This window comes from Sciurus carolinensis, chromosome 8 (assembly GCF_902686445.1).
Source record: "Sciurus carolinensis chromosome 8, mSciCar1.2, whole genome shotgun sequence".
Lineage (NCBI taxonomy): Eukaryota > Metazoa > Chordata > Mammalia > Rodentia > Sciuridae > Sciurus > Sciurus carolinensis.
This window is the reverse complement of record NC_062220.1, coordinates 25050777-25068655: the sequence shown is the minus strand read 5'-3', so window position 1 is coordinate 25068655 and position 17879 is coordinate 25050777. Positions and strand designations below refer to the sequence as shown.

The 17879-nt window shown below is 52.4% G+C and overlaps 1 protein-coding gene across 4 annotated transcripts; it reads left to right on the top strand.

The window, feature by feature from the left end:
• Window positions 1-5742: 5742 nt before the first annotated feature.
• On the top strand, window positions 5743-16860 carry Irf5 (interferon regulatory factor 5). 4 transcript variants are annotated; one of them, XM_047560343.1, is made up of 9 exons: window positions 5743-5764; window positions 10516-10721; window positions 13534-13723; window positions 14074-14129; window positions 14536-14569; window positions 14749-15018; window positions 15255-15647; window positions 15738-15856; window positions 16064-16860. In XM_047560343.1, the coding sequence occupies exons 2-9, from the start codon at window positions 10527-10529 to the stop codon at window positions 16307-16309; spliced, it is 1503 nt and encodes a 500-aa protein (XP_047416299.1). In that variant the 5' UTR covers window positions 5743-5764; window positions 10516-10526; the 3' UTR covers window positions 16310-16860. The 4 variants fall into 4 exon arrangements, with proteins under 4 accessions (XP_047416299.1, XP_047416298.1, XP_047416300.1 ...); XM_047560342.1 differs by lacking the exon at window positions 5743-5764 and adding an exon at window positions 5853-6065; XM_047560344.1 differs by lacking the exon at window positions 5743-5764 and adding an exon at window positions 6095-6239.
• The last annotated feature ends 1019 nt before the right edge of the window (window positions 16861-17879 follow it).

The window sequence follows — 17879 nt, the reverse complement described above, 5'->3', positions numbered from 1 at the left end:
CCCCCAATACCTCAGAATGTGACTTTATTTGAGAAAATAGGGATGCTGCACATATAATTAATTAAATTGAGATAATTGAAGGAGGGTCTAAATCAATAGGACTGGTGGAGGTTTGTTTGTTTGTTTGTTTTGATATCAGGGATTAAACCCAGGGGTGCTAAACCACTGAGCCACATCCCCAGCCCTTTTTATTTTTTTTATTTTGAGACAGGTTCTCCCTAAGTTGTTGAGGCTGGCTTTGAACTCACGATCCTTCTGCCTCAGCCTGCTGAGCCACTGGGATTACAGGTGTGCACCACTGCATCTGGTAAGGACTAGTGTTCTTATGAAAGGGGACATCTGGACAGAGAGGTGTGCCCGCAGGCATGAAAAGATGACGGCAGAGATCTGGGCCATGCCTCTACAAGCTGAGGGACACCAAAGATGATACCAAGAATGCAAAGAAGTAACCTGAGAACCTGGCTGAAACTCACAAGGTCAGCAAGGTCCTCAGTTTACCTCTTTGTAAGTGGGGACACAAATAACACCCACCTCCTAGTGGCTGACTATGGCAATTAAATGCAATAGTGTATGGAAAGTAGTGTCTGGCACTGTCAAGGTCTCGTTAGTATTATCTTGTTATTCATCTGCTTCCAAAGCGATCAAATATCACTCATGGATTATTCAATGTCAGAACCCAGTGCTTTATTTCATCAACAGCCCCCAGGGCTGCTCATCTGCAAGGGCCCCTCCCACCCCACTGTCTCTTACCTGACCTTCGACCTCAGGTCTGCAGTGACCACGCAGGATTGAGCATATTTGCTCTCTACATGGCAGAGTTCCAGTGGGATCTGGGATCCCTAGAATGGCTATCTTCCTGCGGGGCCTCTGGGCACTCCTAGGACCTGCTCCTGCAAAGCCAAGCCTCTCAGATTCAGCGGCTGGTGAGGAAGCCCCTTGTAAACTCTTTTCTGCCTGAGCAGGTGCCTCTTTCTCCTTGCTGTCTTCCCCCCATGTCCATCCCCTGGCAATGGCCCCTGGACAGACTGCCAGGGCATGTCCTAAGAGGGAGAGGAGGCCAGGCACTCAGGACTGGCTGCCATCAGCAGAGGCGCTCCTGAGTCCCACATGCACCTCCAGCACCCTCATGGCTCTGGTGTGCCCGGCACGGGGGTCTGGGTGGGCATCAGGGCCTCAGATGGCTCCTGGCTTGGGGAATTGCCAAACACTGAGGTAGCAGGACGAACTCAACGCAGGTCCCCTAAGGAGAGGCCCAGCACTCTCCTTCTCAGTGGCCCCCAAAGAGGAGCGGGCTCTTGCCCGTGATCCTCCACAGAGCCTTAGTCCCCAGCCTCTCAGCCTCCTTGCCTCTCTGCGCCCAGCAGCAGGGGCTACAAAAGCAGGAAACCAGCCTTGGGGGTGCATGGGTCCCACTGGGGTCCCCAAGGTCTGAATGCATGGGATCATAGCAATTGTCCCCACAGCTCTGTTTGGCTACTGGCCCCCAAGAGCTACCTCCTCTCCTCCCACCACACACTTAAAATGTTCAACCCAAAACTCCCTCAGGAAGCCAAAGAGGAACAGCCAGGACATTGTCCCTGACACGGTGAAGTCTTGAGAGGCCGGGGGGGTGGGTACGACACCGTGCCCCCCACCCCTCCCATTACCTCACGCCTAAACAACTACAGGCCAGAGGGCTCCTCCTCGGGAACCTCAGAGCCATCTCTTGAGCTTCCTCCGGGCATGACTGTCATCTCCCAGCACTGAGGCCTAGATGTGGGCTGAGGCAAGCCCCATGCCATCGGGCCATGCTGCCATGGTCTCTCCCCCATCCCACGTGGAGTCCACCTCAAGGGACAAGCATCCTGCCCTGGGAGGGTCCCCGGCCTCGGTTCTAGGCTGCAGCTCTTGGGGTAGATCTGGTTCACAAGCACTCAGGAGCCTGGGGCCTGAGCCCCTGCTCCCCTCATTGCAGATGCACAGCCCCTGGAGGGCACCCCTCTCCCTGGTGGGGACCCCAGCAGACTCTGATCTTCAACAAGGTACATCTTGGAACAAAAGAGGACCCTGTAGGACCTCAGTCCGTTCCTGTGGGGCCAGTCAGCCTCTGTCCCTTCAAAGCAGAGGCCAGTCGTTCCCACTGCAGGAGCCCGAAGGCTGAGGTTTCCAACTGGACTTCTTCCTCTTCCGTTTCCTCTCTGTCCAGTCCTCTAGACAGGCAGGCAGCAGGGAGGCCCTGCCCCTCCTTGACAGAGCCCAGGAGCCGGAGGGAAGTGGTTTGAAGCAATGCTAAGCAGATGGTAGGGGATTTGAAGCAGCGGGTGGAGGAGGTGAGGCCATCGGGGGGGTGCTGTCTGGGTGGGTGTCTGGCGAGGGCAAGGGGTGGGGAAGGATGCCAGTGCTGACTCAGGGTGCCGAACAGAGGAGGAAGCCCAGGGAAGAAAGGTCTTACCACATTCGTTTACAGGAGGTAGTGAGAGATTCAGGCATTACTGAAACCCAAGATCTGAGGGTTTAAAAGAGAAAGGGAGGTAGGCACATGAGGTCAAAAGAGACTGGGGTCAGGGAGTTCCTGAGGATGTGTAGACCAAGGCCCAGAGGAGCGGGTGAAGCCAGAATAGGGCCCACGAAGAGGAAACTGAAGCCAGGTCTCAGGGCATCAGAGACAGATTTGACCAGGTCGGCGGGGGGAAGGAAGTAGCATTGGGATGAAAGGGGGCATGAAAACAAAGAGCCAGTCCCTGCCTGGAGGAGGCGACTTGGTGAACAGGAGACAGTGGTAGTCCTGAGGTCCAGAGGTGTCCAAGTGACAGTACTGACCAGGCAGAGGACTTCCAGGTCAGAAAGCTCTGAGCAGACAGCAGTTAGTAAGAAAGAGAGAGGAGGGCCCAGCTGTGGTGTCCCAGGTTTTGATCAGGCTAGAGCTACCAGAAACCACAGGGTGATCTTGACAAAAGTCAGGTGCGTTGGCACAGCCTAATCCCAGCTGTGTGAGAGTCTGAGGCATGAGGATCGCAAATTTGAGGCCGGCCTGGGCAATTTAGGGAGACCCTGTCTCAAAATAAAAAACAAAAAGGGCTGGGATGTAGCTTATGGTAGAGCACCCCTGGGTTCAATCCTGTATAACACACACACACCACTCACGAAAGCACCAGAGTACTGTGTTAAACTTCCATCAGATTATGTCCTGCCTCTGCCCTCAACCCTCCTACAACTCCTGAAGCTCCACTCAAATGTGTTATTTAAGGATTTGTTGTCTCTCCACCTGTAGAATGGAAGCTCTGGAAAGGCAGGGGGTTTTGGACAAAATTTGTTTCCAGCTTTAACCTAGCAGGCACAAGGTGCTTTGTTGAATTTAGAACTGGAAGCCCCTCTGTGACACACTTAACAGGTGGGAAAGAGGGATTTGGGGAGAGGAGGAGGCTTACTCCAGGTCTCGAGTCTCCTGAGTGGTAGAGCCAGGGTTTGACTCAGCCCTGTGGGGCTCAGCCTGATGTCCAGTCAATGAGTTCTCAGAAATTCAGGGTGTCTTAGAAGCAGGCCAGTCTGGGGAACCCTGAGAGCCCAGGCCTGAGGATGTGGTTTCCTGGAAGGAAAGCATTGGGAAGTAATGACAGCTGCCACCTACGCAGGCCTGTGTGAAGGGGGCTGGCCCAGAGGTGGGGGGAGTCCTGTCCAGCTGCCTCTGGGCTTTTATCTTCCTTCCCTGCCATTCACAGCGGGTTTCTTTCAGTTCCCTCTGGTGACGTGGCTTCCCCTGCCCCTTCCTGGCTCTGCTCACACACAATGGCTTCTACCCACGCAGTGGAGGAACCCTCTTACCACATGCTCAGTCTGTGACGTGCTGCCCCAGCCAGAGGAAGTGGGCACAGGGGTCATCTTGCTGTCTTAGGCATCTGGACAAAACTGCTCAGACTCCTGGGACTGTGGGACCATCCTCCCTGTGGCCGAGGGCTCTGTCCCACCAGGGGGAACTGAGATTGGTCACTTATGGGCTGGGTGCAGCCACACTTCCCCTTTGCTCATGCTTCCACCCACAAGACCACGGAGAGACCAGGGACCCTAGTTCTTGGAAGAGCAAGAGTGCTGTTGTCTACGCAAAGACTGCCCTTGCTCCTTCCCTGTGCACATCTCTGGCCCAGGGTGGTTCTCGGCTCAGGAGCTCCCTGTGGAGGGAAGTTAGGGTCCTAACCTCATGCCCATGCTCAGACCACTGATGCCATCTTCCTTTTAGAGACAGGGAATGAGATATCAAGGCCTGCCTAAGGTCAAGTAGTTGAACACAGCACAGCTGGAAGCAAGGTGACACACACAGACCCTGCTGGTTCTGGATGGACCTCAGAGACTCTAGGGTGGAGGTCTCACTTGAGCAAAGTGGACAATGGGAGGGGACACCAGGTGTGGACTCTACAGTCTTATGATCCTTCTGACTATGTGGAAGTTGGAAGTTGGTATTTGATAACAAAAGGTTCTTCTTGATTATGGTTTCAGATAGTTTTTCTGGATCAATGTAGAATATTTTTCTACTAAGCATAGCTTACCTTCAATGAAGAGGATTATTGTTTTGTGGAGGAACATTTTCAATTAAATTGCAGTTTTGTTTTATAAAGAAAAAAAAATGATGGAGCCATTCACATTTTCCCCATCCACACTTTAAACTTTTTAAAAATACATAAATCTTTTTACACACTTTAAATTTTGAGAAGATGCTAGGCAGACACAAATAATAAAATACAAGCCAGGTGCAGTGGCACACACTTGTAATACCAGGGGCTCAGGAGCCTGAGGCAGGAGGATCACAAGTTCAAACCCAGTCTCTGAAACTTAGCGAGGCTCTAAGCAATTTAGCGAGACCCTGTCCCTAAATAAAATATTAAAAAGTCTGGAAATGTGGCTCAGTGGTTAAGTGCTCCTGGATTCCATCCCCCTTGCAAAAAAAAAAAAAAAAAAATACATATTTTTCCATTTTACCCTGACAAGGCTATAAAAGGGGAGAGGGAGAGAAATACAGAACAGAAGTAAAAAGATATGGAGTCTTTTTACTTGTTAAAGACCAACCAGGTATTCCTCAAGAGCCAGCAGAGAGGAGAGGTCAAAGTTCTCCAGCTATACTACTACATTTGTTACAAATACAAGGCTCTAAATTTTAAAGGGCGAAAGTATTATCTAGAACTTTCATATTTTGTTATCTAAAATTAAACAATTTACTTTGAACTTGCCTTCATTAAAAACATTTTACTTCATTTAACTTCATTAAAAGTTTTAAGCTGGGAGTGGTGGTGTTGCCTGTAATCCTAGCTATTTGGGAGACTGTAGAGGATCTCTTGAGCCCAGCTGGACCCAACCTGGGCAACACAGCAAGACTTTAAGAAAAAAAAAAAAAAAGTTTAAAATTACTACAGGGCTGAGAAAGTATTCATCAGTGGTAAAGTTCTTTCCTAGCATGCATATCCCGAGTACAAAAATTAATCAAAGTAAAAATAAAAACTACTGTAGAAAACGAACAATGAAAAGACAGGAGTGACCCCTGATTAGAGTGAATATCAGACATTAAAATCACCAGCAGACAGAGGAGGAGGACCTTCCAAGTCCTGGAACCCTGCCTAGGAGAGGAAGCCAGGCGGAATTCCTAAAGAAGGAGATGCTGACAGGAAATCTGAAGAAGAATGGGAGTTAGCAAGCGAGGAATGTTCCAGAAGGAACAGAATATGTGAAAGTTGAGGCTGGCAGCGAGGCCCATTTATGGAACCAAAACAACGTTCAGAATGGCAAACCAATGATAAAGGTAGCGGTGAAAGAAGAGGCGGGTCTGGAGCTGGTGGCACTGTCACTAGGAGGACCAAAGCAGGAGAGAGAGGAGCTGGGGCGAGGGAGGTGTAGGTTGAAGATGAGAAACGGGGAGTGGCCCAGGGACCCTCCCCTGCAAGCCTGGGGGTCGGGGTCCAGGGCTAGGGCCAAGCTACCAAGGGGCGCCATCGGGCATTGGGGAGGCCCGGGGCTATCTGCGGCCTCAGGCGCCCTGGTATGTGGCGCCAGTGACAACCTGTGGGCAGCCCGATCTCCGGCTCCTGGAGGGCGCGGGCCGGGTAAGCCCTGTGTCCCCGAGCATTCCGGCAGGTGCGGGGACTGTCGGTTGACTTGTCTTGCGGTTCCAGATTCCTGAAGGAGCCCAGTGGCTGGTCCAGGGAACCGCGCTGCCTGGAGTTTCCCCCACCGCGCTGGGCCTGGCCGGGTGCTGGGCACAGGTCCGCGGTCGCCGGGTCAGTGCGGGGGCTCGGGGTGGTTCCGCGGGGCGGGGCGCTGCCTGCTCACCGAGGCTCCGCAGCGGCGGCCCAGGGGCGGGGGCGGCGCGATGCGGAAGTGCCAGGCTGGCTCATCCACCCGCGGGAGGCGCAGCTCCAGAAGCGCGCAGCTGGGCCCCGCCGCCCGGCCGGTGCTCGCGGGCACAGCCGAGCCGGCGCACCGCAGGCAGGTAGGTCTCGGCCGCAGCGCTCTCTCTACGCGCCGCCGCCCCGCGCACCCTGAGCGCAGTGAGAGCGGTACCGTGTCGTTGCCTACCCACTTCCCCGGCTTCAACTATGGCTGGCACCTCCGGGACACCTGCCGGGAGGGCGGGTGAGGTTCGCGTCCAGCTCCTCCTGGCGCCGGAGCTCGGGTGGGCACCTACTGCAGGGCGCGCCCGGTCGGCCCGAGTGCCTCCAAGGTGCCTCCCACGTCTGGATCAGCTTGGGTGCTGGGCACTGGCTGCCATTGTCCCGGGGAGAGCCCCAAGGCTTGAACGGAGAAGTGGGCACCGCTTTCGAGGGCGCCAGCTCTGTGGCGTCTCTCCCTTCGCTTCGCCATTGCCAAGGACTGGGGGCACCCTGGCGCCTGGCAGGAGTGTAACTGGGGCCACCGTGGAGCGGCACCCCGACTCCAAGCCCCACCCCGTGAACCCTTCCGGCACGCTCCTCATCCCTTTTCCTCGGCCATCACTCGCCCTTTCGGGTAAAAAGTCACCCTCCCAGGATCTTAAAACCAATGACAGACATTTGTCGGTATAGAGTTTGGGAGAAGATGGTGTCAGATGGAGTTGTCATCAGTCCTTTGACTTGCGGCCCAGAAAGTAGACTCTGATCCCCCCGCCCCCCTAGCAGCGGGGCAGTTCTTTATGACATGTCCCGAACTTAAGAAAGAAATGAGTCTAAAAGTGGAGGGAAATGACCGGGGTACGGGGAGGAGATGGTGAGGACCTGAGCCGGCCCCCCAACCCCGCGGTAGTCTCCTGATCTCTGGGAGGGGCCGGAGCGGGTACTCAGGAGTGGGGGGTGGGACTAGGGGACTTTCCTGGCACTGCAGGGCGGGGAAAGAGCGGGGGCACCACCGGCTGGAGGAGGTACAGCGGGTACTTTGGTGTGTAGCGGCGTTGTGGGCTGCCCCGGGGGCGCGGGTGGTCTGCCCCGCACCCAGTCTGCGGGGGAAGTCGCGAGGGCCAGGCCTGGCTTGAACTCCAGAGCGGTCATAAGTGAGCAAGACCAGAAAGGAGGTGGTCTTGGCCGACGAAGGACGCGGGAGTCGACAGGGGAGAGCCTTGGGGCCAGAGGCAGAGTCTCAGTCCCCGCCCCTTAGCTCTTAGGCCTGGGGCTCTGGGAGCCGGAGAATCCCGGCTAGTGATTGGGGAATCGGTGGGAAATCACCCCTTCTAACCCAAAGACCTTAAGTTGGGGTTTCCCCTGGAACCCCGGCCTTCCCCCAACCCTTCCTGCCGCACCTGCTGCCCCGGAGTCTCAGCCTATTTGCACTTGAAGGGGGGCCGGGTCCAGGGTGTGTGGGCTCACCTGGAGAGAGCGGACTTCCTGGGTTCCCCCTGCGGAGAAAACCTTTGCCTTCTCCCTGAGTTGAGTGTGGAGTTTGCAGGGAGGCGCGTAAACCAGACAACCTCAGGAGGCAGCAAGGGGACCAGCTGTTCTGCCAATTACTACAACCACAACTGCTGGCTCCCTCCCCTGCAACTCCCTGGTGCCTGCGTGTTCCCCCCTGCTCAAGTGGCCTCTCTTGGGTCTTCAGCAGGGCCCTGGGGTGGGCTGTGGGGTCTCTCCACCCCAGCAGAGTCTTCAGGGCTGCCTACTTCTGGGGGCTTCCTCAGGACTTCAGCAGCCACACCCCTTTCGACATTTCCTTGGAAGACATTGGAGGAACTTTCTGGTTTACTCTCCTTTCCAAGGCTCAAATCCATAAACATAGGTCTGGAGGCTGCATAAATTTCACCTCATGCCTTCAGACCCACCACAAGGCAGATGTATTCAGACACTGGAAATCGGAGCTCACAGGCATTGGAAGATCTGAATCAGATCTCAGCCCACTGTGGGGCAGGGGGAAACTTCTGGGGAGATGTATGCTGAGCCTGATCCAGTTCAGGGAAAAGGACCTCATGGACCTGACTGCTGTCAGAACCTCTTGGGTCTGAAGACCCTTCTGTGGCCTGGTGGACAGACCTTCTTAGCTATGGTGGAGCTTACTGTGGAAGCCCTTTCTCCATACCCAGTGCCTAGACCACTTTAAGGGACTGCAACTTTCTGACACTGAGGCCAGAGTTATACTTTCAAAACCTTGCTCTGAATTAGTGTTGGGTTGAGCCAGATGGCAGGACTCACCCCTGGCTGCTCCTCGGCCCCACAACTGAGGGCAAAGGTGGTCTTTCTGGTCTTCCAGTGAAACCATTCCTGACCAGCTCCTGACCTGACCATGCATGTAGGGGTCAACAGGGTAACTTGCCCACCCACTTGGCATCAGAGCAGAATTGCCTGCTGGTCACAGTCACCCCTCCATTCTAGGACCAGGGTCTCTGGGGCTACCAATAAAAACAGGGGTGAGTGAGGCTACCCTGTGCTGAGGATCACACCAAATATGCTGTGATCATCTCCTGGCTTGGGAGGCGGGGTAAAGGCTAGGGAGGGTGGTTGGAAATTTGGTCTTGGGGACCCACTTATAAGTTTTCTCTGCATCCCCTCCCTCCCTCCCTCAGTGCAGAGTGAGTCAGGTGTCTGAGATGTCCCATAAGACCACTTTCATTTCCCTTGGGGCTGGGTGGAGGCTGATAGAAAGAGGAACTGAGCCACAGTCTTCTGAGGCCTGGGGGCAGGGCTGGGAGCCTTCCTATCCTCCCTGTCCTGGTCTGTCCTAACTCTGCTGGGTCCCTCCTAGCTAGGCTGGGTACTGCCCTGAAGCCTGCAGAAAGACACTCTGGCAGCCTCAAGACAGCATGTAGCTGCTGCAACCCAAAACAGTGCTCAGATGGGAACTTCGGGGGAAACTGAGGCTCTGTACCACAAGGCCCAAGCAGCCTGGAATGCCAAAGGGTCCAGTTCGGCCCTTTGTTTCTTATTTGCTGAGCAGCGTTCCCCTCTGAGGACCCATTGATATGATGGTTCTATCCTTTTGGTTTCTGACCCTAGGGTTACAGAGTTAGGGACTGGGGACCAGGGAAGGAAAAAAACTGACCAGGAGTGGCGAGGGGCAGGAAGAGGCTCCAGACTGTGAAGAGTTTCAGGTTCTGGGTTTGGAGAGGTATAGGCAGGTGGAGGGGAGGGTGCAGGGCTTCATGTGTCCTGCTGACATGACTCCAGTGAGGCAAAGATGGGACCCAGGTAGAGATTCACTCCCCGTGGGGAACTGTGAGGTCTTGACTTTGTACTTCCTGTATCTGTGTGCAGCACAAGCCTGCACACCCAGGGGACTTCCTAAATACTGAACAAATGTGTGTCCAGTGGAAGAAGGGGCAGGAAGCAGCAGCTAGGAAATGGATGACTTTCGAGGGGAAGATGGAAGCTTTGTGGCCACCATCCTTTCTGGAGGTAGATAGAGCAGGTTGATGGGATTTCTCTGAAGAGACCAGGGTGAGGGGATCCTTCATCCCTGAGGAAAGCCGAGGGAGAACAGATGTTCTAAGAACTAGGTGTGGAAATCTTCCTTCCATTCATATGTTCTACTTTTGTCTGAGGCCAGATTTCCTAGAAACCTGGGACAGAACCTTTGTTTAGAGGATTGGTTGAGGGGCTTCCTAGAGGAAAGAGGGTGAGAACAGGGAGGGGGAGCAGCTGGGCAGGGGTGGAATGGGTCAGTCATGGCGGAAACAGTCAGATCTTATGGGAGCACTCACACCTGTTGGCCCACCTGGAAGCAAGGGAGCCAGGCTTTGCCCCAGGTGTCAGACAGCTGTTGGCTGTGGAATGAGGGGTGGCCTAACCTGTGGTGCCCCTGAGGGCCAAGGGGCAGCGAGGTACCCTTAACAGCTGGAGAAGGGAAGCCCCGGCTGGGTACAGAGTGTCTGGTGAGGGTGCCCACAGCATCCCCTAGCATGGAAATCACTTCCTTCCCTTCCCTCCCGACACAAAGCACAGACTCAGTGACCCTGTGACAAGAAAGCCGAGGGTTGGAAAGGAGAATTGGCCTTACACACCTGGATGGACTGGAGAGACTATTCCTCCAGGCTTCCCACACCTGGGGCAGGGAGTGTCCAGCTGCTGATCTGCTGACTCCCCTTGCTTTCTCCTGCAGACCCCTTTGCCATGAACCAGCCGGCCCCTGGGGCTCCCCCACCACCCCGCCGGGTGAGGCTGAAGCCCTGGCTGGTGGCCCAGGTGAACAGTTGCCAGTACCCAGGGCTTCAGTGGGTCAACGGGGAAAGGAAATTCTTCTACATCCCCTGGCGCCATGCCACGAGGCATGGCCCTAGCCAGGACGGAGACAACACCATCTTCAAGGTAAGGGTTGGACAGGATGCTGCCTGGACCTCCAAAGCCACCACACCCCTAGGAAAGGGGCACACACACACACACACACACACAAATCTCAAGGCTGACTAGTCTCCCAGCTGCCTTGCCAAGTTGACACCAGGCCTAGACTAAGAGGACACAGGAGCTGGCATAATGGCACATGCCTGTAATCCTAGCAACTTGGGAGGCTGAGGCAGAAGAATCCCAAGTCTGAGGTCAGCCTGGGCAACGAGGGAGACCCTGTGTCAAAATAAAAAAATATAAAAGAGCTGGGGATGAAGCTCAGTGTGAGGGTGCTCCTAGGTCCAATCCCCAGTACCACAAGAAAAAAAGAGGAGATCACATGGGAACATAGCCATAGGGTTACCTTTTTTAACCTGCACCCCAGAGCAAGATTGGAACTAAAAGTCCTTGGGAGAGCCTCTAGTGACTTCTACCTACCCCTGGTTCTTGCCTCACACCCATTACCCAGGAGCACACATTCAGTAATAAATAGAATAAAGGAAGTCACCCATTCAGCCATAATCCTAATGCTAGGAAGTCTCCTTTATCATAGTTTTGTAATAGAAAATATAATTGCTGATATTTTCAGTTTTATGTGTGTATTGGAATGCAAGATTAGAATCAAGCCATATATTGTGTTATCACTTACATATTTTTTTTTCTTTCTTTTTATTTTATTTTACTTTCGTGGTATTGGGAATTTAACCGAGGCTTCAGGTGTGCTAGGCAAGTGTTCTACCACTGAGCTCTGTCCCCCAAAAAGAATTCTGTTTTGAGACAGGGTTTGGCCTTTGCCCAGGCTGACCTTGACTTGCAATGTTCATTCAGCCCCTGGAATAGCTGGTATCATAGGCATGGGTCAGAGCGCCCAGTACCTGGACCATTTTCACCCAACATCAGAACCAGTTTTCCTTTCCAAAATATGCCCACATTACTTGTAGTGACTATTGAATATTCCTCTGGAAGGATTTAGCACCCAACCCCAATTTTTGAATTCTGTAGGCTGCTTTTCATGAGTGTTCCAGTGTTGAAAACCACATTGTCACTTAGACTCTCTTAAGTCCTACCCTTTAAACGGTTTCTCTGGGGATAGTTCCTGGAGCTAAAAATAGCTGGGCCAAAGAGAATGCTTATTTTTAAAACTTTGAATACATGTTTCTTAGTATTTGCACAAAATCTTGTCTTTTCAGAGTTCTTTTTCAAATCCATTTCTTATTTTTCACATAATTCAAGAAAATGAAAATGGTGTAAAATGATTTACAGCAAAGTCTCCCTTGCAGCCCTGTCCCTAGCTATCCACTCACCTCCCTAGAGAAAGTAGTGTCATCAATTCTTTGGTTTGCTTGTTTGGGTTTTTTTGTTGTTGCTGTTGTTGATTTGTTTAGTTTTGTTTTTTCCTACCAGGAATTGAACCCAGGAGTGCTCAACCACTGAGCCACATCCCCAGTCCTTTTTTGTATTTTACTTAGAGACTGGGTCTCAATAAGTTGCTTAGGACCTGCTAAGATGCTGAGGCTGGTTTTGAACTTGTGATCCTCCTGCTTCAGCCTCATTCTTCTTTCCTGAGAGATTTCTATGCATATACAAGCCAAAAAAACCACCTATCCTTCCCCAAATTTTCACAAAAATGCTAGAGGTATTCATACTGTTTGCACTTCATATTTCTTTAAGATCAAGTTAGTGTATAAAAAGGTCCCTTCTTTCTTCTCCTGTATATTCAGTTCTATGAGCTGTTCATAATTAACCAGTCCCTTGCTATGCTATGAACATTGTATATTATGGATCATTTGCTTTTACAAATAGTGCTACAGTGACTAAGCTGTATGTATAAAATTTTGTGTGGATGCCTCTTATAGTCTATATAATTCTTTTTTTTTTTTTTTTTTTTTTTTTTTTTTTTTTGTACCTGGGATTGAACCCAGGGTGCTTAGCCACTGAGCTGCATCCTCAGCCCTTTTTATTTATTTATTTATTCTTGAGACAGGGTCTTGTTAAATTGCACAGAGCCTTGCTAAGTTGCTGAGGCTGGTTTTGAACTTGTGATCCTCCTGTCTCAGTCTCCTGAGCCCCTGGGATTACAGGCATGCACCCTGTGCCTATCTAGTCTATATAATTCTGTAGAAACCCAGTTGCTGGGTTAGAGTAGAACATTTGTAATCCTGATGTCACCAAATTGCCATCTGAAGTAATAATGGCTGCTGGGGGTGTAGTTCAGTGATAGACCTTAGCAAGCCTCCTCAGCAGCATCCTCAGCAGTAGCATCCTCAGCAGCAGCAGCAGCAGCATACCAATAGCTGAAGTGCACCCTTCCCATTCTATACAAGGCACGGTTTTGAGTACTTTTTGGGCACTGACCCCTGGAGCCTTCACTGACAGCCCATGAGTAGGTATTGTGAGAAGGAGGGTGAAGCAAAGAGGCAGAGTGACATGGCCTCGCATCAGCTGGCAGGTGGCACATTCGGTTTCAATGCCAGCCTGGCTCTAGGTTATGTGGCCATATCCACCATGCAACTTTGTCCTCTGTAGAGACTGTACCTGTTTGCCCTGCCAGGAGCAGTGACTCATGGATGCCTCTTAAAATTTGTGGGATTCCTTCAGCTGGTTGGAACCCCAAGAGCTGGAGAAGGACTTTTGCATATCCGCCTTTTGCAGATGAGACCCTCTGTTCAGCAAGGCTCAGCCTGTGACTGCAGGTCTCAGCAATGACTCCTACAGGACAGCAGGGGAGAGAAAAGGACAGCTGGGGCTTCGAGGGGTGAGGTTCTCTGTAGTTAGCTGTCCTCTCTTCCTATCCCAGGCCTGGGCCAAGGAGACAGGGAAGTATACTGAGGGGGTGGACGAGGCTGATCCAGCCAAGTGGAAGGCCAACCTGCGCTGTGCCCTTAACAAGAGCCGTGACTTCCGCCTCATCTATGATGGGCCCCGGGACATGCCGCCTCAGCCCTACAAGATCTACGAGGTCTGCTCCAATGGCTCTGCTCCCACAGGTACCATGCCTGGTCCTGTATGGACCACCTGGGAAGCTGCGCAGTGACCTCTTGAGCGTATGAAGGCCAAGGGCTCTTCCAGGACATGCTGCGGGGCTTTGCTAGCTTGGAATGGAGTCAGGGCCCTGAATGCTTCTTCCTCACCACTGCCCTTGTTCTGGGCTCTTGGCATCAGGGGAGAAGGTCCCTACCACGTCACCTCACCCGGTGTTTGGATAACTTTGGGGAGGGCAGAGGGCTCAGCAGGACTTTCAGAAAACCTCTCAGGCTGCCCAAATGGAGCCTGGATGGCCCAACTCCTGCACTGCCACTGACTTCCCTTCTGTCCTTTTCTCTCCCTTGCTGTGCAGAGTCCCAGCCCCCTGAGGATTATAATGTGTGTACAGAAGAAGAGGAGGAAGACGAGGTGTGTGGGGGCAGGGTAGTGGGGAGGGGCTGCATCCAGCTGCCTGCACTGACCACGGACAGATGAGACAGGCTCTGCTGTCCCGCCCTGCTTCAGGGTTGGGTGGTCCCTTCCTCTGGAGCCCACGGCCCTCTGCAGCTCTTCTCTATCCTCTTGGGGATCTGAAGGATAGGAACAGAGTGCCTACCTTGTCCCTTTCTGGGCTTTGTTGTTACACAGCATGTCGCATTGACTAGTTGACCCTCATGAAGGTTGGACTCTCTTGAGGTAGGGGTCTGGCCTTAACTGAGCTGAAGAGAGGAGGGGATGGCCTTGTTCCTCTCCAGCCTTATTTTCTCAGCATCAGAACAGTCTAATAACCTGTGTTCCTTTCTTTCTGCCCCCATTTTGCCCATCTTCCCTTTAGCTCCAGAAGATGTTACCAGGCCTGAGCATCACAGGTAGGCCTGGGAGGTGGTATGATTGGGGGTCTAGCATAAGGAGAAGCGACACGTATCATCAGTACTTGGGAGGGGACTGAAAGGAGGCTGGGGGTTGGCAGGAGTGGGAGTTGGAGGGTCTGGGAGGTGGTTTCTAGAGGTGGCTTTAATGGCTCTTCTGTCCATCCCACTCTCCTTAGAAACAGTGCAGCCTGGCTCCACCATGGCACCCTATTCTTTACCCAAAGAAGATGTCAAGTGGCCACCAACTCTCCAGCCACCTGTGGGGCTGGGTCCCCCAGCTCCAGTCCCCAACTTCCTGGCACCTCCCCATGGCGACTCTGCTGGCTTTGGGCATCTTCTCCCTGGGGTCCTGCCAAACCTGGAGCCTGGGCCCCTGGATGCCAACCTGCCCCCTGCAGGAGAGCAACTCTTGCCTGACCTGCTGATCAGCCCCCACATGCTGCCTTGTAAGGAGCCTGGGTGTGCTGGGTGTGCTGGGTGGTGAGTAAGTGCTGGAGGTTGTGGCACAGTTGGCAAGGGAGGTGGAGGATGGTGGGAAAGAGAACAGAAGAATTGTATGCCAGCCCCCCTGGAATGGGGGAGGGAGAAAGTGAGAGAGCTGAAGAGGTTGGGCTTGTTACTTGACTGCAGAACAGGAGGTGTGGGGCTCATGGCTGGGGTGGCCTTCCCCTCTGCCCCACAGTGACAGACCTGGAGATCAAGTTCCAGTACCGGGGGCGGCCACCCTGTGCCCTTACCATCAGCAACCCACAAGGCTGCCGGCTCTTCTACAGCCAACTGGAGGCCACCCAAGAGCAGGTGGAACTCTTTGGCCCCGTGAGCCTGGAGCAAGTGCGATTCCCCAGCCCTGAGGACATCCCCAGTGACAAGCAACGCTTCTACACCAACCAGCTGCTCGATGTCCTAGACCGCGGGCTCATCCTCCAGTTGCAGGGACAGGACCTGTATGCCATCCGCCTCTGCCAGTGCAAGGTGTTCTGGAGCGGGCCCTGTGCCACAGCCCATGGTTCAAGCCCCAACCCCATCCAGCGGGAGGTCAAGACCAAGCTCTTCAGCCTGGAGCAGTTTCTCAACGGTGAGACCCCACACTGTGTCCTCCTGGCTGCCTCTCCCCCAGGGCATGGTTCTAGCCTCTGACTGACTAGGGGTCTCGATCTCAATGCAGAGCTCATCCTGTTCCAGAAGGGCCAGACCAATGCCCCACCACCCTTTGAGATCTTCTTCTGTTTTGGGGAAGAGTGGCCTGATCGGAAACCCCGAGAGAAGAAGCTCATTACTGTACAGGTGTGCCCTCTACCCCACTGCCTTGGCTTGAGAACTGGCAGAGACAGGGCTGGGCCCTTGACCCAGGGTGGCAGTCAGGGCTCTCTGGGAAGAACTTGGTTGTCAAGAGATAGTCACGGCTTAGGGCTGGAGGAGGCAGTCTCCCACTCTCATGCCCAGCAGAATCTGGCAGCCCTGCCACTGTTTTCTCTCTTCTTCGTCCCCCAGGTGGTGCCCGTCGCAGCCCGGTTGCTGCTGGAGATGTTCTCGGGAGAGCTTTCTTGGTCAGCTGACAGCATTCGCCTACAGATCTCAAACCCAGACCTCAAAGACCACATGGTGGAGCAGTTCAAGGAGCTCCATCACATCTGGCAGTCCCAGCAACGGCTGCAGCCTGTGGCCCAGGCCCCTCCTGTGGCAGGCCTTGGTGCTGACCAAGGGCCCTGGCCCATGCACCCAGTCGGCATGCAGTAAGGCTGCAAATCCTGGCTGGCCCAGGCTTCCTGTGTGGCTGCGTGGACTGATAAGGCAATGTGGTAGCCCCAGAAGGCCTGGCTGGCTGTAGGGTGCTACCTCTGGGTCTCCTGAATGTGGATTTGAGTCAAGTACAAAGAAAGGCCTAAGCACCAGGTTCTCCCTGCAAAGCTCTGCTTTAAGGGCTCCATCTTCTTGGGCCTACCTCTGTGTTTGTTCTGGTCTGCTTGGTTTTGAAGAAACTCAGCCAGCAGCCGAGACAGCAGGAAGGGGACACATCCAAACTTGGGGCCTAGTTATGGTTGCCCCACTCCACTTTTTTGGAAAAGAGCCAAGAAGTATTGTGGGTCAAGTCCCTCAGCAAGGCCTCTGCTGGGCATGGGCCTGATTTGGGGTTCCTTAGTTTGATTGTTGCTTCCTCTTTTTTCTTTCTCCTGAGATGGATATGATGAGCCTTTATGTTGGCAGCTACCCCCTTTTTCAGAGTCTAAGAACCTGGGGTAGAAAATAGAATTTTATGTATTTTTGGATTAAAAAATGTTAAAAACAGACTGAGATGTTTTACTTTTTCTAGTGTCTAACTTCCATGCTGTTCTTTGGATGCCAGCTGACTGTCTCCCCCAGCACCTGCCCTTTGGCCCATGCTGGCATGGGATGGCCTGCTTTCTAGTGAGTCAGCTGGGCCTCCACTAAGACTCATTGGACTAGCTTTGCTTTCCAGGAGGAAGCTGCTGAGGCAAGTATGTGCAGTCTAAACACCTGTCCCAATTAACTTTCCCTTAAGAAGTGGTGAAAAAGGGAGGCCTGGGATTCTAGCTACATTTGGGACCAGTTACAGTCTGTTATCCTCATATATATTCACATGCTATTAAATATATTAAAATAATGCATGTAAATTGGTAGTTCATTGTTTGAATATGGCTCATGAGTATAGTTTCCTGGCCTGAACAATTTTATCATGGAAAATTCTAAACATTTGTGAAAATGGAAGAATGGTAAAATTCCCATGTAACAGTTTCAATGAATATCAGTTTATAATCTTTCTTATCTAAACTTTCATCCATACCCTACTCTAAAACTGTTTTGAAGGAAATCCTGGAAATAACATTCCATGTGTAAATATTCAGTATGTGTCTTTAAAAGACGAGGACATTTTTTTCCCCTTTTCTTTTTTTGGCAGTGCTGGGGATCAAATCCAGGGCCTCATGTATGCTAGGCAAGCACTTTACCATTGAGCTACACCCCCAGCCAAGACATTCTTTAAAAAAAAAAAAAAAGGCCACAAAACCGTTTTCATACTTAATATGAAAAAGTTAATTTTTTATGGTGCTGGAAATAGAGCTCAGGGCCTCATGAATACTGAGCACATGCTCTACCAGAGTTATACCCCTAGCCCTTGCACAAATTCATTTTTTATCAGATATCCAGTGTTTAAAATTTTAATTGGAGAAATTTTATTCTCTTCCAGTTTGATGAAACCGCACATTCCTGATTGCATCTGTTCTGTTAACATATTTCATTTCCTATTTTTTCCATAAAATTGTTACTTAGGTTGAATCTCTGGATTCTA